The 22,535-nt window shown below is 35.7% G+C and overlaps 3 protein-coding genes across 4 annotated transcripts; 2 read left to right on the forward strand and 1 right to left on the reverse strand.

The window, feature by feature from the left end:
• Nucleotides 1–1,451: 1,451 nt before the first annotated feature.
• Nucleotides 1,452–10,159, forward strand: LOC110094536 (probable E3 ubiquitin-protein ligase RHG1A). 2 transcript variants are annotated; one of them, XM_020819793.2, is made up of 5 exons: nt 1,452–1,650; nt 7,390–8,470; nt 8,597–8,695; nt 8,875–9,033; nt 9,746–10,159. In XM_020819793.2, the coding sequence occupies exons 1-5, from the start codon at nt 1,637–1,639 to the stop codon at nt 9,878–9,880; spliced, it is 1,488 nt and encodes a 495-aa protein (XP_020675452.1). In that variant the 5' UTR covers nt 1,452–1,636; the 3' UTR covers nt 9,881–10,159. The 2 variants fall into 2 exon arrangements, with proteins under 2 accessions (XP_020675452.1, XP_028554215.1); XM_028698382.1 differs by lacking the exon at nt 1,452–1,650 and adding an exon at nt 1,857–1,945.
• Nucleotides 10,160–16,453: 6,294 nt separating this feature from the next.
• LOC110094538 lies at nt 16,454–18,221 on the reverse strand. Its single transcript, XM_020819795.1, has 4 exons — nt 17,916–18,221; nt 17,043–17,807; nt 16,876–16,973; nt 16,454–16,790 (listed from the first exon to the last, which is right to left on the reverse strand). Exons 1-4 carry the CDS (start codon nt 18,219–18,221, stop codon nt 16,454–16,456), a joined length of 1,506 nt encoding a protein of 501 aa, XP_020675454.1.
• A 3,011-nt stretch (nt 18,222–21,232) lies between these two features.
• Nucleotides 21,233–22,154, forward strand: LOC110094530 (coiled-coil domain-containing protein 86). The gene has a single exon (XM_020819782.2). The coding sequence runs from the start codon at nt 21,281–21,283 to the stop codon at nt 21,860–21,862; it is 582 nt and encodes a 193-aa protein (XP_020675441.1). The 5' UTR covers nt 21,233–21,280; the 3' UTR covers nt 21,863–22,154.
• The last annotated feature ends 381 nt before the right edge of the window (nt 22,155–22,535 follow it).

The raw sequence follows: 22,535 nt of genomic DNA on the forward strand, positions 1-22,535 counted from the left end.
GCCTCATATTCAATGTTTGAATAAGCTAATCAAATTAAATTCCTATTCAAACTTGCCTCCCAACTCTATTAAACTCCTCTATTCATAATTATAATAACATAGATTTGCTAAAGTTGTAGAAAATTAATATAAAGTAAAAATATATATACTTGAAAAAGGAAGAAAATTAATAAAGAATATGCCTCCGTTAATAAATTAGATCAAGTATATTTATGTCACTTTCATATCAAGTATCTTCTCTCCTCAAGTATCTCTATTATTGTCTTCATATCAGTCGTTTGTAACTTATCCTATATGATCATATTTATGCACGCATAATTTTGAAATAGCAAAATGCAGGTTCCAACAAAATTCAAATCTTATTTGTATAAGATTCAAACAATATTTGTAATTCTTATTATAACTTCGTACTTTGTTTGATCATTTTATCTCATTCCTATTATAACCTAAGACTAAATGTGCGTTGAAAAGGGAGAATGTTGTATTTAAATTTACTTAGTAAAAAAAAGTAAGAACCCTAACCCTCTTCATTTGAAGGAGTTTGTTTCAATTTATAACAATGTATCACTCAAAATTGAAGGGGATATTGTTTGGAAGACAACAATAGCGGTTGATAGAGAGATATTACTATTGTAAATATAATTTTGCCCAAATAAAATTTTGGATATATTTATATTAACAAACATATGACATAGATATTTGTTGAATTATATTATTTAACTTTTATTTGGTCCGGTGAACGGGCGTAGAGCTACGTTCGGCCGGCACTGAGATCGCGCCACGTAGCAGGCACAAAACCGCGGACCCGACCCGGCGAATAGTGGGTATGTTGCACGTGCGTTTTTTAAATTCATGACAACCCGGTATTGCTAGGTATTGCTCGATATTGCTAGGCATTTGTCGATTTTGCTCGGGAATAACGAGAAATACCATTATGTGAAGACAAATACCGAGCAATACCAAGTAATACCGAGCAATACCGAGTAATACAGAGTTTTTCTAAAAAAAACTCGGTATTGGCCTTCACATAGCGGTATTTCTCGTTATTGCTAAGCAATACCTAGCAATACCGAGCAATACCGAGCAAATACCGAGTAATACCTAGCAATACGCGAAAATAGCATTCCCGGGTTCTGGTTCAAGTTGTCGGGCGCACGATAAAGAGTAAGAGCACGTGGCGCGATCTCAGTGGTGACCGCACGTAGAGCTACGTCCGGTCACCGGACCTAATAATTGTTTGTATATTATTAGAAGAAATTATTAAGTGCGGAGTCGACCAATTTATTTAATATACTGAATAAATATTTCACAAATAAATAATAAATTTTTTACTAAATATTTATGTAATATTTGCTAAATATATCCGATTCCGCAATTGATAATTTCTCCAGCCTATACGGTCAAATTTAACTAACTAAATCCGCACGCATTGGCCATCGTCGAGCTACCAAAATCTAAGCCCGCCCGAGTTTCCAAGGAAAATCAGGAAGCGATCGTATTCGGGGCGGTTGTCGTGGGCTCCTCCATCCGATTCCTTTAGGCGGCGCGACTATAAGAGAGCTAAGTTCTCGCCCTGGGCTTCTCTCTGCAACCAGTTCTCGTCAGGGTTAACGAAAGCGACTGAAAAAATTAGACGATGAACAATAAAAGGTCTTCCTTCTATCTCTTCCTTTCTTATTTCACGGAATTTTATACTGTTCTTTATGTGCGAGAAGAAGAAAGTAATCCCTGATTCTGCCTTCATGCATACCTCGGAAATTCAGCCATCTTTGGCCTCTCGATGAACCCAAAAAAAAAAAAAAAAGATTTTTTTTTTTTTCGTTCTTTATCTTCTCCTCCTTTCCTTTCTGGGCCGTCAATACGTGGAGCAGAGTTTATGTTGGCTCCGCGATTGGTGGGCGACGTTTCCGTTCCAAAAACTAATCTGTGAAAAATTGCTCAAATGGTCTCTTTGTTATGTTTTTTTGTTTTCCCGTTAATCTATTTTTTTTTCTGCATGACGTGCGTTGATGCTTTCGGTAGTAGGTAGAAATAGCTCGAGCCCCTTAGTCGTGAAAGTTTGTCTTTTTCTGTTTCTTTCTCGCCCTCGTCATCCCTTTACTCCCCTCAACTATAGTGTTTCTTTTTAGCCTTTTTCAGTTGCGTTTCTGCTCTGTAATTGTCATAGCTTCAATACTTTTTTTATGTTAATGAATCCGGCTGCTAGTCCTTCGTATAATTCCCATTAGAGCTCTATCATTTATATAGGGAATTCTAGTGCTAGATTGCTATGAATTGTAAAATAGATTGGTGTGGTTGGTTATTCATGAAAAGATTATATTATGTTAGTTACAGTAGTAGTTTGTTTGTTCCATTAGATACATATTTGATTGAGTCTTCATCTTTCCATATATACTTTAGCTTATGTTTCCTTCAAGTGTTTCTGGTGGTTTTTGACCTCCAGTATGCATGGCTACATGTCTTTCCCTTTTAGCAGGGAATTATCTACTGTGCTTTCAGGTTCTAGATTTTTTTTTATTTTTTTTTTTATTTTTTTTTATTTTTTTTATTTTTTTTAAGTTTGAAGCATAATAAATGTTCAAAATATTTTTCATAATCAATCAGGGTTAGTTTCCAAACTTTCGATGCTTTTATTTTTTGATGGGGAATCAATCTTGGTACTTTAATTGAAGGAAGAGTGTAGATTTATGAGAGCTATGTTGCATGAATAGCTCTTTGTTGTGTTTAGAATTTATATAATGTTTAAATTTCGGAACTAAGAGCATGAGTTGCTTCGATGCAGTTATAGGATCTTGAGATGCAGTTCTCTTTGATAAATGAAGAAAAAATTATTCTATACAACATAGAACTGTTAGTTTGTTATTGAAGCATGAGTGATAGAAAATAATAGTTAAATTTGATCTTGTTTTGATTGATTCTTTCATTTGTTGGGTATTGTTTTGATTGATAATTTGATTGTTCACTTCAAATTCAAATTGAAAGCCCTTTTGTCCCTACTAACTACTAATGCTATTTCTGCTCCATTATAAATATTTTAATAACTTCAACGTATATTTTGCACACTTTCCCAACTAATGTTCAAGAACTAAATCAATTATCATGGTACTTAGTCATATAAATTTTCAGCAAGAAAACAATATTAAAATTTTATAGCTCTCTATATCTTTCCAACAACTAAAAACAATTATGCTTTCATGATAGATAGTTATATTATTAAACCAACGTTATTACGCGATGACAATGTATTTTTTATTAATCTCTATTTAATCATCATCTCACATAACTTAATTGTATGAATGCTATGTTTGGTTTCCTTCAGATTGTATTAATCATGAACAACTTTGTTGCATTTAATACTAGTACCAGAGCTTCCTCTTGGTCTTTAAGATTTCACTAGAAGAATGTCTTATCTAAACTATTTCCATAACTCTTCAAAGCTTAATAGGTTTCTTATCTGAATTTAAAGCTTTACAATTAAGTATCTTCTTCAATGTTAACTTCTGTCTTACTAAGATCTTTTTATCTTCATTTTTAATCCATCTAACTTGATTAAAGTGTTCAGATCTTTTTTATCTTTCCTTCATCATTATATACAGATCTCCTTCCTTGTTACTCATTCTAGCATACAAATAATTAAGTATTATAGCTTAAGTTTTCCAAACACATTCTTTGGAAAACAAGTGTCTTCTTTATAGTTCCATATCATAATAATTTGTGGGTTTCCCTTTTGTTTTAGAACACTTCCTTCCCCTAAATATCATATTTTAACTTCTTTACTCCACCACAAATCTCCTTTTGTACAATTCATTTGTAGTCTCTCCTTGAATTTTCTTGTTAGACTTCTTAACATAACTAAACTAGTTTGTCCCACAACAAGTTTTGTTCGATATTAAAGTTACAATTTTCCTAACAATCTAACTGGGAAGATCAATAGCTCCTCACATTTTAAATTCTTCTGTCCTTACTTTCGGCAACTTTTTAAAATGTCTTTCTAATACTTCTATGATTATGTTGGGCATCATTGACTAACTCGTTCTCTTCTTTTTTGTTGCGATGAACCATGACTACCATTTTATGTTGTGTATCATTTCCTGAATTTACTTTAAAGCTATTTATGAAAAAAAGGGAAGAAAGTTCTATCTCATAGAAATTAATAAGCTATTTTTTATTTAGTAGCTGTACTTCTTAATTTAGCCAAATGCTGTTCTCTTTTTTTGAAGTACTTGAAAAAAAAAAATCATATATTGCTATGAAATAAAATGTAGCATCTTCCATCACATTCTTATCTATTATTAAATTGTCGCCATGATTCCTCTCATGAGCCATTCTATGTGAAGTTACAAGCCAATTTAAGTCAATATCAAAAGTAATCCCCTTTAATCATGATTACATTTTAGTTCATCTATTTCTTCCCAAAATTGAAATTACAAATTTTCTTGTAAACTAACTTGAGTGGCAAAGCATTAATCAGATTTATGATATTCTTATAAATAGTAAATTTAATAGAATAAATTCTACTATTAACTATTTTCACCTTAATAATTTTATTTTCAAACTTTCTATGCACTATCTATGATAAACTAATATAGACATGGAGATGCACGATACAACATAGTTAGATGACATGCCTATTATTAATATATGGCACCAATATGCATTGGACACGACACTATAATATTATATCTTAAATTTTTTAAAAATTATATATTAATTACACAGATTTAATTAATTTGAGATGAATTCATATAATAATAACTTTTTTTCTAATTGCTCTTAAAATAAGAAGTATATTTAAATTTATCAAATACATTAAACTCAAATAAAAAAGAAATATTCACATGATAATAACTTTAAATTAAATTATTTTTTTAATATTCTTTAGTCATTAAACATCATAAATTATATTATTTATGTAATATATTTTTAAAGTTAAAATTTATTATTTATAACAAATACCTAATTTGTTGTTTTTTTTTTTTTTAATTTGACATGTTGATAGCATGTCCGACAAATGTCAAGCTTCTGTTGAGCAAGTGAATGTGTCATGTTTGTGTCTGACATGACACACTTTATTACTACAAAGTATCGGTGCATCTTAGTACGCTACTATTTATCGATTCAATTAGTATTGTTAACCCTACTATTTACCACAAAATTTGAGCCAAGTTTATGAAATAGTTGAGGCACCAATTAGGTTATATAAATTCTAACATTAGGCTCAATTTCATCCAATTAGGTTAAGAACCTTATTAAATTAAGATTGACTTTAATTAACCCGATGAATCCCTCCTATTAAACACAAATTGAGTATAAATATATTATATAATTAATTGGGTATTATGGATGATTTTTTTATTTTCTTAATTACTACAATTCTTTCTCCTAAAGTTTTGATACCCATAGAGCCTATGTGATCTTAACTACCTTCTCATTCCCTTGAAATCTTGCAATCCAAATGAACTTTGAGAAATTAGTGACTCAATTCCTTTCCATCCTTGGATGCATCAACTTTCCGGATGACATAGCGAGCTCATGAACCTCTTGCACTTCTCTAAGTCATGAGAGATTCACAGCACATGATATCACGTTGTTGACCATGATCCTAGATGATAAACCTCTCCTCTTTCTTTGGCTTGTTGCGACTGTCACTTTTCTGCATGCTCCTCTCTTCTGCATTTTTCTTTGCTGGACTCTTAAATTGTTTGTCGCTCACCTATACACTTGTCCACCTTGATCCAACAAGCTTCTTCACACTTAGTGATTCCTTTTGTTTGATGCTTGAATACATTAGCTTAGGAAGCTCATGTTGTTTGGCTTTTCACACTATTTCATGCTAAGTAATCCCATCGTATAAAAATGCTAGAAAATCACTAGATATTCATTGATCTGTGATCCAATTGATATGGAAACCTCAGTTTCGTTGATCTTTGATCTTCTATTTTTGAGAAGCTTGAAGACCCTTTCACCATTTATCTTCAATCTAGCCAAAGTGTTGCCTCCTCCATTAATCTACAATGTGGACTTAGGGAGATGAATCCTCACTGATGGCTACCTTGTTTAGCCATAATTTAATGTAAATATTGTTGTGGTTATGTAATAGGTATGGCCATTGCACAATTCTAATGTTGTTCATATCCACTCGACCTTTAGCCGGAGATTGACGTGGCATTGTAATCATGATTGAAATCATTGGTAAGAAAGAAAGCATGTCAATAGGCGAATTCTACCCATGACTCATATTTGAAGTCTAAACAAAAAACATTAAAAAAAAAGACATTTAAATTATTTTACACACACACATAAATTTTTTATCATCATATTTAAGACATTTGAATTCAAGGATTCTAATGTAGAGCCTTGGTCAACTTTAAGATGATTCAACTATGTTGCCATGATAGTATATAAACATGATATATATATATATATATATATTCACTCCAAAAGACATGCCAAAGTATTAAGGCGGTCATAAAGTAATTAAGGAAAAACACACCATTGGATTTCTTAACATCTATAAACAACCTGCTAACCACAATTATATGTTAGCTCATTAATAATTGTGTTAACACATTGGAAAATGTGCTGAGACACCATGTATTAAGCTATTGTCAATTATGCCTAGTACCTTTGAATTGCAAGCAACCATGTTGTGTGCCTTTGAACTATTCAGGAAAATTGGCATGGCTGGCCCTCTTCATGTGAAAATTTTGGGCAAGTTCAAAAGCACATATTTGACTCATTTGTTTGCTCCAACTTGTTCAAGATGCCTAAGAGAAGGAAACTCATGGTTGCTAATTAAGCTCCCAAGACATTGTGGCTCAAAGCTCTCCGATTGTGGCAAGTAAGATTCACTAGTATATATGGGATGGCAGAATCATGGAAGCTCGATCGACCTTCATTTTCTCAATTATTCTTCATCAACTAAATTCAATGTTAAATACTAAGTCCAAGCCTAACAACCTTCTTAATCTGGAGCGCACTCTTGTGAGCAAGAGGGGTAATTAATTATGATGACTTGCACTTATAATAAGTCTCGAACTTAAATCTAAATAAACTCTAATCCAGCATAAGGGGAAATCTAATTAAATTAACGTAAGCCACATGAAGTCTTGTGTCCTTTCATTACATTGTGGAGCCTCAAAGTAGGTGTGAACTTATAATCTTCCCCAATTTTTTTAGATTTTACCCTTTCACATATAGGCTTTTGCAAACATGTCATGTTTGTTTTTCTTCTCAATATTTTGCTCAATCGTTCCCAAAAATTCTCAAATTACTGGTAGTAAATCTAATCTAGAATTATCGACACTTGCCATTTTTTACCATAATTGGTTTGAATTTTTACTACATTTAAACTTCAAGAATGTTTGCTGATTTCGTTTAACCCTGCAGATCTAAAGAAGCTCACTTGGATAGAAAATCTTGTAGTGTTTTCTGCAATTGTGAACTTGAATGCATGGACCGAAAAGCATCTCGTGGCATTGGTTATTCTACCATAGGCTCCAGGCTTAATGGAAAAACTTCAAGCTTGCAGGATGAGAGCAGTCGATGCTCTAATCATATAAGATGCAGCTCTGGGCTGTGCTCAACAGTGAGAAACGGGACTGATAACATTGGAAAATTCAAGACTTCAACCACATTTTCTGCTAAAGGCCTCTCCATTGACCACCAAAATCCTCTGCCTGTACCAGTGAACCAATCATTGCCACAAAAGAGAACTATTGAAAAAAAAATCAATGGAAAAATGAAAACTGACGTTTCAAAAAGCACTCCCAAACAGGTGGGAACATCATATGCACAATCCTCGCCCAGAATTCCTAAAAGTAATGAATTTTCATCTTGTTTAAAAGATGTTAATTCAAAAACTCTTCAAAACTTGTTAGAAGATAGAACAGAAGTACCAGAAAGCTCCAGTGCTATATTATCCAAAGGTACAAGAAAACAAATTAAACAAAGGCCAGGAAGTGGGAATTTTTATGCACCTACGATTTCTTCTACACTGCGCCTGATTGCATCTAGAGATACCAAGAAAGCTATTGAAAGTAGTTCTCAAGGTTCAGGAACCGGAGCAAATAAATCAAATTTGAAGAATAATAGTTGTTCATCAATTTCAGAAGTTATTCCATCAGGTTGTTCTCGCTCCATTCCTGTTCAAAGCAGAAGGGGTACTCTGGCAAGTAGGATTTACGTTGAAGGAGAATCTTCTGCCTCAAGAACCAGAAGCACATCTGCATCATCAACTAGAAAATTATCAGTTCCTCTGAGTAGTAGACTCTCAAACGTGACTACTCTGAAAGCTTCAAGCACATCAAACAGATCAAAGATAAATGATCTCTTGATGGTCAAGCCACTGGAAGATTCTAGAAGAGGGACCACAAGAGGGCTGCCAGCAAAAAGAAACATGCTTACCTTGTGTGATCCTTCAGCAAATATCGATGCTCGTAGTTATAATAACACTGAAGGACTTGTAGAGGTATGGTGTATTTTAATGTCAAAGTAAACTGTCATAGTTTCAGATTGGGCATTTTAATTATCCTACCATGCGATCACCATTTTGCTCATCTGGATATTATATTTAGCTCTGTTATTTTTCTTGCAGCATATGTTAGAATCTGAATCGAATTTATCTATGGAAAGACTACACTGCGATGACCAACACAGAGAGATGAGAATGGACATTGATAACATGTCATATGAGGTAATTTAAAAATCTTCCAGCTTCACTATAATTGTATGAAACTATGAATGGTTCAGGATTCATAAAACGTTTTAAAAGATTGTTATTTTAGCTGATCTGCTTCCTTCAACATCTTGAATGAACTCAAATCCTTGGAATTCTAGATTGGTCATGTCTTTGACTAGCAATGCCATGAACAGGAACTTCTAGAACTTGTGGAGAAAATTGGCTCAGTTAGTACTGGCCTGACAGATGAAGCACTTGCAAATTGTCTCAAGAGAAGCAATTTTCAGCTGGTGCGGTCTTCATTTGGGATCGCTGATTGTGTTGAGGATGGTAACAGGTGCAGCATATGCCAGGTACTTAGCCTCTGATGTACATATTACTTTTGAATTCGCAGCATCTGCACTGATCCTACTGAATATACATACCATTGATTTCTCAGCCTGTGTGGTCTGCAGGCTGCATCCATAATCTGCTTAATTGCAAGCAATTTTAAGCATTAAAAATTCATATTATATATGATTGCTTAGGATTTTTCACAAATCTAAGTTGGCAGCTCGTCCCAACCATCTCCTAGTTTCACCATTGGTCTTGCTTAGACGGGCTGTTTGAGCACCGGGGACGGCGCTGCCTCTCAACTCCTATTTGGTCATCGTTGTACGCTTCGCAGATATGTCAGTAGTCCAAGGGGGCAGCGCCCCCTGGCATGGTTTGATTATAAGAATATTTTTGGATTCTTTTTACTATTTCTCTTTGTATTTGGTTCATCGTTCTCTAACAATAACATCTCTACACAATGTGTTTAATTATGTTGGAGCAATTGCCTAAAGACCATAGTATTTTAAAACTTTTAGGGGGGTCAATTGCCTTAAAACCTTTGTAATAAAGACTAAAAAATACATGGAGGGAGACAAATTACATAAAGAATCAAATAATAAAAAAAAATTATTAGGCCTTAAGGTGGATCCGCCCATGCTGAGCACTACTATTTTCTTGTCCCATCAGCTGGTGGGTTGAGCCGGGACCTATATGTATCGATCGCTAATTCAGTATTGTTTGATTTTACAGGAAGAATGTGCAGATGGAGACGACATTGGAGCATTAGCTTGTGAGCATTGGTACCATGTAGTCTGCATCCAACAATGGCTAAAGCAAAAGAACTGGTGTCCAATCTGCAAATCTCCTGCATGTGCCAATAGCTAGCTCATGGCTTGCTAGCCACTGCTACAGAGGATTCAATTAATGTGTTTGTTCTCTTAACGGTAATAAGCAACAAAAAAGAAATTCTTTGCTGGTGTATAGGGGTCTTAAAAAGAAAGCAAAGCACAAACATTCAAAAATGATTTTTGGTAAAAAAAATTATGAAGAATCGTAGTTGTGGTGTTCATTCCTTAGCTACTGGACTACTGTTATGATAAACGTAGAAAACGGCTCTTTTGCATTGCATTCACGCTTCTCAATGAGGGGCTTTTGGTTTGATAATTTTTAGGTGTAAATTACTTCAAATATGGGAGTTTTATTTCTGAAAATAAATTTGTAGTAAAATTTTTTAGGAGTTTTTGAAACTCTCTTTAATTTAGTTTTTAATGTATTACAAAATTGAATGATTTGGCTGATTTAGGCTTCGTTTGGGATGACTTTTTTACTGCTTCTTAAAACAGTTTTCTAGTAAAACAGTTTATTGCTTACAATTATTTTATTTGTACAAATATTATTTATCTTTTGAAGAGAAAAATTAAATTATAATCTTATTTTCATTAATTGCTCAGAATTTTTTTATGGCTTGCTCAAATATAAGAATTTATAATTATTATTTTTATTTGCTTATATTTATATTTATATATGTATGAGAAAATTAGGGATAATACTTGTATAATTTTTTTTCTAAATATTATTAAACATCCTTTGAATTGTCTTAAATTGGCTTAAAATGTCTTTCAAGAAATAATAAAAGTTAGCTTCAAATTGCTTGTTCATATAAAAAGCTTTCATGTGGAATGTTAGAATTTAATAGATCTGTTGAAGGCAATCATGTAGGCGCAACTAAACAATCCTAATAATATGCCACTATGGTATGGAGTAGCGATTGTTGGGCTTCAAAACGTGTACATGTAAATCTTTTGCACTGATTGGGCAAACACCTTTGATGGGGAGTGAGAAGCTCTACTAGGGTTTCTTCTCTTGCCTGTTTTGTTTCCCGCCTCCGCGCCTCCCTCCGAATCCGCTGGAGGCCCCTCTTTTTCTTCATGGATCCTGCTTCTTACCCCTCTGATTTTCCTTCGCTTCCTTCTGTGAAAGGTGGAGCATGCCCTACTTCTCACTGTAACTAGAACATTATTTTTGCACCATCCGAGTCTGCATCGGAAAACATCCCTCTTTCCTATTTTCCATATGAGCATGCGGTAATTCCTTTCTCTAGGGAGAAATTGTCTAAAGGAGCACAAGATTGGAGCTTGTGCCTTGTTGGTTACTCTTTGGGCCGGAGACTTTTTTATGAAGCTTTGTTTGGCATCATCTGAAAAACATGGTCACTTAAAAGTTCGTTGCAACTTCTTTCTCTTAGTGATGGCTTCTTTTTGTTGTGTTTTTCTTCCTCAAAAGATTATGATATGGAGTGGAATAGAAGGGTTTGATTTCTTCTTGGTAAACACTTCGTTTACAAAAATGGCATTCTCATTTTCAACCTAAAAGGAAAACTTCTCTTTTGTCCCTATATGGATAAAGATCCATGACTTAACCCCTTCCATGTTAGAACTTTGAAAGGATTTCCAGAATCGCTAGCAAAGTTAGAATTCCCCTTGTTGTTGACTCCTTGACAATACAAAAAACCCGCCTAACCTACGCTAGAGTGTGCGTTCAAGTTGATTGTAATGCCAAGTACCCTGCTGAAATTCCTTTTTCATTGGATGGTGATGAATTTAGTTTAAATGTCCAAAACGAATGGCACCCCACCTCCTCTGAGTTTTGTAAATCTTTGGTACACTACTTTTCCCTTTGCCCTTTGAACCCTTCCACGAATTCTGAACAACAAGGGAACACATCTAATTCTGTTAGAGGTAGGTGCTCTAGCATGAAACCCCCAAGAAGACCATCTTCCCATCATATTTCTACTAATAAAAAATCACCTCACTTTGCTCCATGACAGATATCAAATTTTAAGCATGCCTCCGATAGTAATTTCCAGCCTTCCAACTCTGGGAAAGTTCTTTGAGACCTCACTCCCCCCCCCCCCCAACCAACCAACCAACCAAATACATGATGGCACATCAGCACTACCCAGTAACAATGAATACCCCTCATTAGAAATTGAAGCTGAAGCCAATATACCAATCATTCAAAACTTGAATTATCCTAATGAAGAATCCATCTCCACATCCAGCACCACTCATTGATAAGGTTCTTTACTGTAAACAGCTGGTTGAAATGTTCAAACTTGGCATGTTGTGTATACTGGAGAGTAGGATTCATGTTGTTGCTCTATGATCCTTTTTTCAGCATTTCTCATGCAGTCTTTGCTCTATAAGACAATTGCAATAACTTTGGAAAAATCTAAATCTGGATGCATATGGGTTAAATGGAACTCGAACAGATTGAATTTCACTTATATCCTTATCAAGGATCAAATCATCTTAGGGTATGTCTCCCTTGTTAATTCAACCACCTTTCTTCTTTCTGTAATTTACTTTTCTAATAGCTCCTTGGAAAGGGCGGCTCTGGGATCATATCAGGCAGTTAGTGCCTTCTCATAATTCTCCTTGGATTCTCTTGGGAGATTTTAATAACTGTCGATTTGCTCATGAGAAGGCGAGTGGAGTTATGCTAACGCAAAACAATCTTTGGAAGTTAAATCACTTGATATTTGATGTTAAGCTGATTGATCTTCTTTTGGTTGGAAGTCGCTACACTTGGTTTAATCAACGCTTGGATAATCCTATCCATATTAAATTGGATAGAGCTCTTGTAAATGAGGAATGGAGGACTGCTTTCCCTAGCTCTTTCTGCTCTTTTCAAAGACCATCATGCTCTGACCAATGCCCTATAATCCTTCATTCAGGTACTCCCAACTCCTCAAAACACATTTTTATTTAAAAAATTTTGGACCATGTTGGATAGGTGCTGGGACTCTCTACTTAAGACTTTTTCGGCTCCCACTTCGGGAAATCCTACCCATGACCTGAGCAGTAAACTTAAGTTTTTTTAAATGAGATATCAAGAGCAAGGAATGGGCCAATTCTTCTATCATTCACCCTCACCTTGCTGGGTTACATACATAGCAATCTGAATGGCTTGATTGTCTTAACATAGATCCTCTTAATGCCTTGCTCAATGTTAATCTCAAGGTTATCAATTCTAAAATTGTAGAGTTTACCAATATATTAGCCTCTTGGGTCATCCAAAGTGCAAAAGCTAAGTGGCTCTGTCAAGGTGAAGATGATTTGAAATGCCTATATGCCAAAATTCGCTCAAGGCAATGTAATAACAAAGTTGTTCTAAACTTGGGATCCATCATTCAACATTCCTCTAGATCTGAGGCTATCTCTTCTATTATTGATCATTTTAAATCTTTATATAACCCAGCCCAACCTACCCTCAATTATATGGCTATTTTCTCTATTGGAAATTGTATCCCCCTTCAATGTCTTAATCCCTTATTCAGTACGTCACTGATGCATAGATTAAATCTGCAGTATTTTCTGGGGCTTCTTCTTGTGCTAAAGGTCTGGGTGGATTCAATTTCCATTTTTATAAATCAGAGTGGCACATTGTTGGACCTTTAGCGTGCAAGCTTGTTAGATCATTTTTCTCAAGTGGTCATCTTCCAAGTGGGGTAAAAGCTATAGCCCTAGCTCTCATTCCTAAAACTAGCATGCCAATTCTTTTTCTGACTTTTGGCTAATTACACTTTGCAATGTTTTATATAAGATCATAGCTAAAATCTTAACTAACATGATGAAAATAATTATGCCTTGATTGTTAAAGACAGTCAAGTCGATTTTATAAAATCAAGAGTTATTACGGATAATATTATTCTTATCAAAGAGATTCTTTCTCTTCATAGACACAAGGGAGGCCAACACTTTTGTGCCAAGCTGGATATCCGAAAAGCTTTTTACACAGTTTATAGGGAATTTCTTCTTGTCATGCTTGAACAAAAAGGCTTCCCTAGCACCTTTATTAAAAGTATAAAAGCTTGCATTTTTTATGTCAATTTTTTTGTTCTCATTAATGGAGCTTTAAAAGGGTATTTTTCATCCTCGGCTGGGCTGAGGCAAGGCTGCCTGCTAAGTCCCTACCATTTTCGTATTGTCATGGATGCTCTCTCTGCCCTCCTTGATGGAGGGGATTTTGAGGGTGTAAACTTTGAGGGCTTTAAATTGTTGCATCTCTTATATATAGATGATATTTTGGTCTTTGGAAAACTTGATATGAGCAATTGTAGTAAACTCACTACTACCCTTAACACCTTTGCTAATGCTTCTAACCTCTATGTCAACTTTGAGAAAAGTTATGTTATGATCCCAAAGAGTATCACCAATCATCAGGCTATCTATCATGCACTTTTTATCCCAAAAGTCAACACTCATTTTATTTACATGGATATTACTCTATCTATCAAAAGATAAGTAGTGGCTGATTTTATGCCTCTGATGGATAGCATTCTAAGAAACTAAATGGCTGGAAAGCCAATCTTCTCTCCTTTTCTGGGAGACTATAATATCTGAAATTTACTATTCAAAATACTATTGCCTATTGGATACAGGGTTCCATTCTTCCCAAAACAGTCATCAAATTCATTAGGAAGCACTCCTCCATATTTCTATTTTTTTGGGACAATTTGGTTGTTAAGAAAATGAGATTGGTGTCATGGGAGAAAGTTTGTTAGACTAAAAAGCATGGCGGTTTGAGACTACCTTCTTTTTCTGCACTGTAATTTGCCTTCAATTATTCGATCATATGCAGAATGTATAACAGTAAATCTCCTTTATCTTCTTAATCTCATCATGAGATAGTCTTCTCCTTGGCACCCTATCCCTCTATTTGCTTCTAACATTTGGAAATCTATTTGCTCAACTGCTAACATGGCTAGGAATTCCTTCAAGTTCAAGGTCAACCCAACCTCAAATCATTTCATTGGGATCACTAGTGTGATGACACCTCTCTTACTCCTATCCTTGGAAGTAATGATGTATTTTGCCTTGGTTAAAGACTTTATTACGGGTAGCCAATGGAACTTACCAGTTAATGCTCCTCTTTCTGTTGCAAATGCTATTAAAGCCACCCCTATACACGAACCCTCGTCTATCTCCTTATTTTGGGATAATGCTTCTGAGAGGGTCTTTGGTCAATTTCTTATGAAGTACTATAATGATTTACCTATTAGCTCTTGGCACTACATGATTTGGCATAAAAAATATGTGTTGAGGTACTCTTCCTTTGCTTGGCCATCTCTTGTTGGTGGCCTTAAAACGGCTGATGTTTTGTTTCAAAGGAATATTCAGGTTGACCCTAGCTGATCTTTATGCCACTATGCTAGCAAATGCAATTCACATATTTTTTTTCAAATGCAATTATTCTTACTTTGTCTTGATGAGTCTCATTTCGAGTACCTCTACCTTGCTTCTTAGACCCTCAATTTTATAATTACTGGTTTGGACTAATGAGAAAGGCCACTTTGGGGTTGGCACTAAAAAAATTTAGGGAAATTTGCATACATACCACTATATTTATAACCATTTACATATCTAACACCTCAAAGTTTAATATTACTCTTATACCACCTAGAACTCATTTTTTACGTCACTTCTACCACTCCGTTTAGGTCGAACCTCATGCCGTATTTCTCCCATCTTTTTGTCGCGAATGTGCGAGCAAATGTAAGAGAAAGTTAGGGCGCGGTGCAAGTGGTTGAGAATTTCGGAGATTGCGAGAGGGGAGGAAGGTGAAGTCTGTAGGTTGCTTTTGAGATCGGGAGAAGGTATGATCCGTGTCCTTAGATTTTTTTTTTTCAAAGCAGGGAAGCAGTTTTTTTTTTTTTTTTTTTTTTTTCTTCCCTGCGTTCGAGAGATGTTTCCCTGAGATCGGGAGAAGGTATGATCAGGTTTTGTAACCTTGCAGATAAAGGCAATTTTAGATCAGGAGCTTGCTTTGGTTTTTTTTTTTTGCTTTTGAGATCGGGAGACTGATCCTTTAAACCTGTCGGACATGTTTGTTTCAGGTTGTGTAAAGGTTTCAATGTATAAATCTTAATCAAGTTTTGTAAAGGTTAAAACCTACTCAGTTCTCATCGGCTGTGAATCAAATTTATACAATAGCAAGCAATGTATAGTAAATTTCCCTTATAGTTTAAAACCTGAAACAATGTATACAAGAGCATCCTTTAAACGTGGTTATTCTTATAGTACTAATCGGTTAAAACCTGCTCTGATTCAGGTTATGCTAGACATGTTTGATTTGAATGCTGCTATATAAATCTAATGTATAGTTCTCATCAATTATTCAAGTTTTATAAAGGTTTTAATGAGTTCGTCGAATTCATCGGTTGTGAAAAACCGGATGCAGCAGTCGAAGGTTCACTGCAATTGTCACCTATGTTTACCTGCCACCGAGGACCTAACAGTGGAAGACAATTTTATAGGTCCGTTTACAACGATTCCACTTAAAATAGCCAAAATTACATTTGAGTTTAGGATTTAGCACTGCAAAAAAAAAACAAAAAACATATCCAGAAATAATTTTTTCTCAAAGCCCATCAACATGTAGATACTCATACTTTTCTCAAAACCCATCAACATGTAGATACTCATACTCCACTCCATCGTTGAAATCCTCAGCAGTCGTCTCCATCGTTAATGGGTTTTTGCGTTGTGTCATTGTGTCATCGTTGATTTTGTGTAATGGGTTGCATGTGCTCCGATGATGTCCCCAAAGTGAACACCTGCTACATTTATGCACTTTCTTATCTTTTTCTAGGAAATTTGGTAATCTTCTTTTTTTGGGTCTTCCTCTAGGTCTTGAAGTGTTAGGCACTCCAATATCCACCACATCTTCAACTACTTGCCACTGATCTTTATCAGGTAATGTACCTATAGCTCCCTCGTATGCCATCCTGTACCTAAAACACATACGAAGTGTTTATCATGCCATGGAAATGTAAGGAATTCAATATAACTTTGAATAGCAGGATAAAGGCAACTTACCTATAAACGAAATACCAATCATGAACATATGTATGCCATAGTGGATGCTCCTTCATCCCAATGAAGGCTATAGCGTGAATGCATGGAAGTCCTGTTAACTGTCAAATTCAACATGTACATTCTTTAGATTCAACATCAACAATATGTCTTGAATGCATAGATTCTACCTTAGCCTTCGAAATAGTTGATTGGCAAATTAACACATGTTCTTCTCTTGTAGTTATTTCTCTTATGTAATCTTCCGCTGGAGGAACTAATTCACGTTGCCATGTTATGCTCATCATCTTACGCGCCGACCTATGCTCCATAAGTTCACCATGAATTATGTCAATTAAGTCAACAACTGGTTTATTTTGAGCATCTATAATCCATGCGTTGAATGATTCGGCAAAGTTACTTATATTAGTAGCATGGTATATCCCTAAAATGAACTGGCTTCGTGACCACTTATAAGGAAAGTTTGTAAGATATACATAGATAGTTGGGCTCAAAATACTAAGCTCTACAAGCTTGTCATTGTACTCAGTGCTAGTATATGCTCCTGCAGCTGCCCAAACCAAACCTTGAAGTTTATGACCGTATTTGCAATGAATTTTTTTTTTTTTCAAATTCTTCCACAAATGACGAGTACATATTCTATGCTCAGCAATAGGGTAAAATTCTCTAATAACATCACCCAAACCCTTCTCCATATATGAGATAAACGAAAGAGGCTCTATGTGTGGGCCAACACTCTCTGCTAAGTTATGAAGGAACCATAACCATGTCTGTTTAGATTCAGTCTCAACGACGGTAAATGCTAATGAGAATAAACCGTTATTACCATCAAGTGAGGTAGCTGATAAAAGCATACCCAAGTGCTTTGATTTCAAGTGACATGCATCCAAACTAATTAGCGGTTTACAACCATATAAGAATCCATCTTCACAAACCTTAAAGCAAACATAAAATCTTTTAAATGAATGGTCAAGGCTGTCATAAGTGTATGTGATATGCGAACCTAGATTTCTATTAAGCAATTATGCATGTAATGTTGGAACCCATTTGTAATTTTCATATATAGAGCCAAATATATTGTCACGAGCATGCTCCCTAGACCTCCACAACTTCATGTAAGGTAATGAAAGACCGTAATCTTTCTCTAAATTGTTGTTGATGTCTTTTGGAGGAATGTCAGAATTTCTCTTTACTATTTCTTCAATTTCGTTGGCAACCCATGCAGTTGTGGCTAATTTATTACCAGCACGATTGATCCCAGGATACGTGTGAATACCATAAATTCCTAATTTCAAAAGTTTGAGGGTCTTCACATAGAGAAGCTCGAACTCTCCATTCGCAACCTTCATAAGAACATGTTACAATCACACATATTTTGTCACTTGCCTTTATCATGATTCCAAAATTCTCCCTGATGGCTACCGATCGTAGAGCATGCTTGAAATGTTTGGCGTTAGGAAAGAAGGTGCCAATAGCTATATCTTTATAAGATAAACTTGGAGCAATTGAAATACCCTCGTTATGGTTAAAAGAACATTCAACAATCTGCTCGGAAGTCACAATTTCCCTAAGATCAAAATTGATTCTTATCCTTTGACTTCATGTACTGAAATTACTATCTCAGCATGCAAATTATCGTTGGATGCTTCTATGAACTCAGCCACCTGAACGTCACAAATTATGTCTTTATATTCCTTTGGTGATGTACCATACATATAATAATACATATTATATAGATGCCCCTTAAGCCATGGACATATTCGAACAGCCTCGCTTCTGAGCGCATAAATAGTAAGTTGACATTTCTCAAATTTAACACTCCTTTGTTTGCCACCATCATACATATTTCTATGTTGCTCACTACTTTGAACCCATTTCTCTCCATATTTAAAAACAACATGAATATACTATATCTGCTTGGAACACATCTTCACTGCTCCGAATTTAACATAACATCAATGGTTACTACCTATGCATTAAGTGTAAGAAAATAAACTTAGTATATTACCTGCTGCCTAGGCCGGAGTTTGCAAGCTAAACCAGCGATTGCGAGCAGCGAGCAGTGGTGTTCCCGATCGTGAGCAGAGGGTTGTATTCCCGAATGCGAGCAGCTAAGCAGATGTATTCCCGATCGCGAGAAGTCGATCACGAGCAGTGAGCAGAAGGAAGGTATTCCAGATCGCAAGCAGCAAGCAGAGGTTTTCGTGAGCAGAGGTAATCCCGATCAAGTGTGTTCACGAGCAGAGGTATTCGTGAATGAGAAAATTCGGCGGGAAGAAATATGTACAATGTGAGGGCTGGCCTAATGGAGTGGTAGAAGTGATGTACAACGTGAGGCAGAGGTAATCCCGATCAAGTGTGTTCGCGAGCAGAGGCATTCGTGAATGAGAAAATTCGGCGGGAAGAAATATGTACAACGTGAGGGCTGGCCTAATGGAGTGGTAGAAGTGATGTATAAAATGAGTTTTAGGTGGTATAAGAGTAATATTAAACTTTGAGGTGTTAGATATGTAAATGGTTATAAATATAGTGGTATGTATGTAAATTTCCCAAAAATTTACTACCTTATTGTCTGCTACACCATTTATTATATTTGGAAAGAAAAAAATGAGAGGAGATATGAGAATTCCATGCATAGCATATTGACTACATCTATCAGAATAAAAAAAAGCTATATTTTCTAAGATTAGCAAGTGAAAAAATTCTGAGTATTTTATAGCCCTTTTGTATGCTTCCTGGACTCATATTGGCAATATGTTGTTACCTATCGTGCTTACTGGTGGCTATTTTTGGTGCTATTTGATTATGCTCTTCAATTTTCCTGTTGGGACTTTCTTGCCAAGGACAATGATGTGCCCCTTATACCATGCTACCCCTTAGACGGTCTCTTGGCAACCAGGGGTTGTTGGATGCTTATTTGTGATTCTAATGATTAAATCTGACTGAGTCTTGGCTTTCAAGGTTTTGCCCTTTGTAGTCTCCCTCTCTTGCTGTCAACTTTAACATTGTTTTGCTGTTGCGAGGATCTTCCCCTTGGGTTTTTTTGTTGTTCAAGTTCAATTGTCGTTGCTTTTTCTTTGATTTTTGGCTCATTCGAGCTTGCTCCTCTTTTTCTGGAGCTATAGTTTCCTTTTACACTTTGTAATTATGCTGTTTCTTTAAAGCCCAAATTTTCCCAAAAAAAAAAATGTCACTGTAGTCAGCATGATTTAATTCGATTCGAATTTGTCAAATTTCAGAGTCATATTATCAAAGCTGGTGTTAGTAAAATTCAAATAAAATCATCATTTTCTAAAATAAAATGTGTTATTTTGATTTTAATCAATTTAAAATTTAGTTCAATTTTTTTTTTTTAACATTGAGACTAAGAGTGCAAATAAGTTGAGTCGAGTTTAAGTCACAACAAACACGATCTTAGCTCAACTGGCAAAAACTTAGCTCTTCTATTTATTCTCGAGCTTGAGCTTGATTAGAGAGGAAGTCATGGTAGGAGCTTGCTAGATAAGGATTGATGCAACCATCAATTTGAAAAGAATAAGTCATGTGATATTTCTATAGAGAGCGTCGAAGAGACCAATGAGATGAACTCGTTGAGAGCACCGGTCACAAGTACTTGTCAAGGCAATCAGAGCTACTCTTGAGGTGGTCTCCGACATGCACATGCCTAAATAGTCAAGTCATGCATTAATTATTATTTATTAAGTGTTGCCTATCATGTAGTCTGTCTATCTAACTTAAAAATAAGGGGATGAGTTCCAAAGTTCTTCTTCTTATTCACCCACTCTCTATATTCTCTCCTCTCACTTTGACATGCCTGTTTAGTTAAACTCGCCAATAAATTTAAGGTGTTTCCCTATGAGTAAGTGGATCCAACATCATCTTAGGTGTGGTGAGCGTGAATTAATACTAGCAACTTGAAATCAATCACTATATGAAGTAGGAAAACCAAATCAGAAGAGGTTTATGAATATGGAAAACAATAACTTTGCAACTCACCATAATTTGATGGAAATTGAGGAAAAACTCACTAAAATAATCAAACGAAGAGTTAGAGCTAGCCCAAATGGAGTTATCAAAGGTGAACATGCTAAAATAATCCTTAGACTCAATAATTTGAAGAGGACACCCTCCAATCGAAAACGGCAAAAAAGCAGCAATTTATTTTCTCTCTCCTATATTTATTTATTCGGAATCTCTCTCTCCCACTTTAAAATTTTATTTTTAAAAATATTATTTTCTTAATTTTATTTATAACCTTAAATATATTTAAAATTTGTCCAATCCATCCAACGAGCCGTGCTCGACCAGTAGGGTTGGTGTTGATGCACCGGACATAATTTATGCGCAACAATAAATACACTAATGAGAGCCAGCGGACGTTTGTCTCACGACTCACGAAGCCCTAACTATGGCGTGCACTCTGGACTTCCGATGCCTTGACGAGGGACTCGGCGGCCAGAAGAGCAAGCGGAAGCGCTCGCATACGGATGGATCGGACTCCATGGAAGTTGAAGTCTCAACTGAAGTTTTCGTTGACGGCTCAGGCGATCTCGCGCCACCGGCAAAGCGACCTGCCCTCCCGTCACTCGAGAATCCAGAGAAACCTGCTTCCATCGGGCGCCCTACCTACGATGGAGTCATAGCCGGAAAGGTTTCTGGCCGGAAGTGGAAGCAACCGCGGACGCAGCGCTCCTCCGCGTGCCGTATCTCTCGCCGCGGGACCTCCCTTGAGGTCCGCGTCAGGGAGAAAGAGTTGAAGCGAGCATTCAAGGAGAGGAAAGAGGAGCTTAAGGAGGAGATTCGGAAGAATAAAGAGGAGAAACGTAAGAGAAGGGAAGAGCGGGAGAAAAAGAAGAAGGAGAATGTATTGAGATCAGGAACCAAGCTCCAGAAGATTACCAACCCGAAGACTCTCAAGAAGATCGCTAAGTCTAAACAGAGAAAGCTTCTAAAGGTCGTCCCAGATGATCTACTCAGCAATAAGAAATAGCAATCCTAGGAGAGAGAGGCCTGGGAGCAGCACAAGTATGCCGGCCATTTTTTACTTAATTAGACAACCAAATTAATATGCTAGTTTTGGAATCATGAGATTGATGTTTTGTCTATTATGAATGTTTGTTATGCCTGTTTTGTTTCCATTGAATTGGGAACTGGATTTTTGATAGGTATAAGAATTGAGATTAAAATCAGGCCATCTTTGAGTTCTGCTACTTCTTGATCATGCTTTTACATTGATAAGGAAGTGAACAATTATTGATGTCAAATTTAATTGCTTTCTTTCATTCTTAGGCAATTTTTGGATTTTTCATTAATTGTTTTAATTAATTTAGTATTTCTTGTTTTTGTGTGCTTATTCAATTATCTTCAGTTACTTATATCTTCATTCTATTACAATTGTGAGAATAATGTCATTAGCAATTATGATTAGCACTGTCAAATCATATTGTGCAGTCTCATTTTTTTAGCTTATTTTCTTCTTGAGTTAAGCCCTTAAATCATATTGGAAAAATTTGTTGTTGCCACTTTAAACCATCAAATGCGGATGTAGTACAGGGGAAGGTATGTTCTTTAATATGCAAGCTTTGGCAGTTTGGTTTGAGGCATTCCCATGCCCTAAATTGCACCTTAATTGAAGTTCATTGTTAAAATTTGTTGAAAGATTT

Source organism: Dendrobium catenatum, unplaced genomic scaffold, assembly GCF_001605985.2.
Source record: "Dendrobium catenatum unplaced genomic scaffold, ASM160598v2 fragScaff_scaffold_1076, whole genome shotgun sequence".
Lineage (NCBI taxonomy): Eukaryota > Viridiplantae > Streptophyta > Magnoliopsida > Asparagales > Orchidaceae > Dendrobium > Dendrobium catenatum.

Excerpts from the sequence above, each read along its gene's own strand:
- LOC110094538 (XM_020819795.1), bottom strand. The coding sequence starts at position 18,221 with ATGAAGGTTGCGAATGGAGAGTTCGAGCTTCTCTATGTGAAGACCCTC. Across the intron at positions 17,808-17,915 it reads TATATGAAAATTACAAATGG|GTTTGTGAAGATGGATTCTT; the intron begins GTTCCAACATTA and ends GTTTGCTTTAAG. Across the intron at positions 16,974-17,042 it reads CAACTATTTCGAAGGCTAAG|TTAACAGGACTTCCATGCAT; the intron begins GTAGAATCTATG and ends TGAATTTGACAG.
- LOC110094530 (XM_020819782.2), top strand. The coding sequence starts at position 21,281 with ATGGCGTGCACTCTGGACTTCCGATGCCTTGACGAGGGACTCGGCGGC.
- LOC110094536 (XM_020819793.2), top strand. Across the intron at positions 8,471-8,596 it reads ACACTGAAGGACTTGTAGAG|CATATGTTAGAATCTGAATC; the intron begins GTATGGTGTATT and ends TTTTTCTTGCAG. Across the intron at positions 8,696-8,874 it reads TTGATAACATGTCATATGAG|GAACTTCTAGAACTTGTGGA; the intron begins GTAATTTAAAAA and ends TGCCATGAACAG.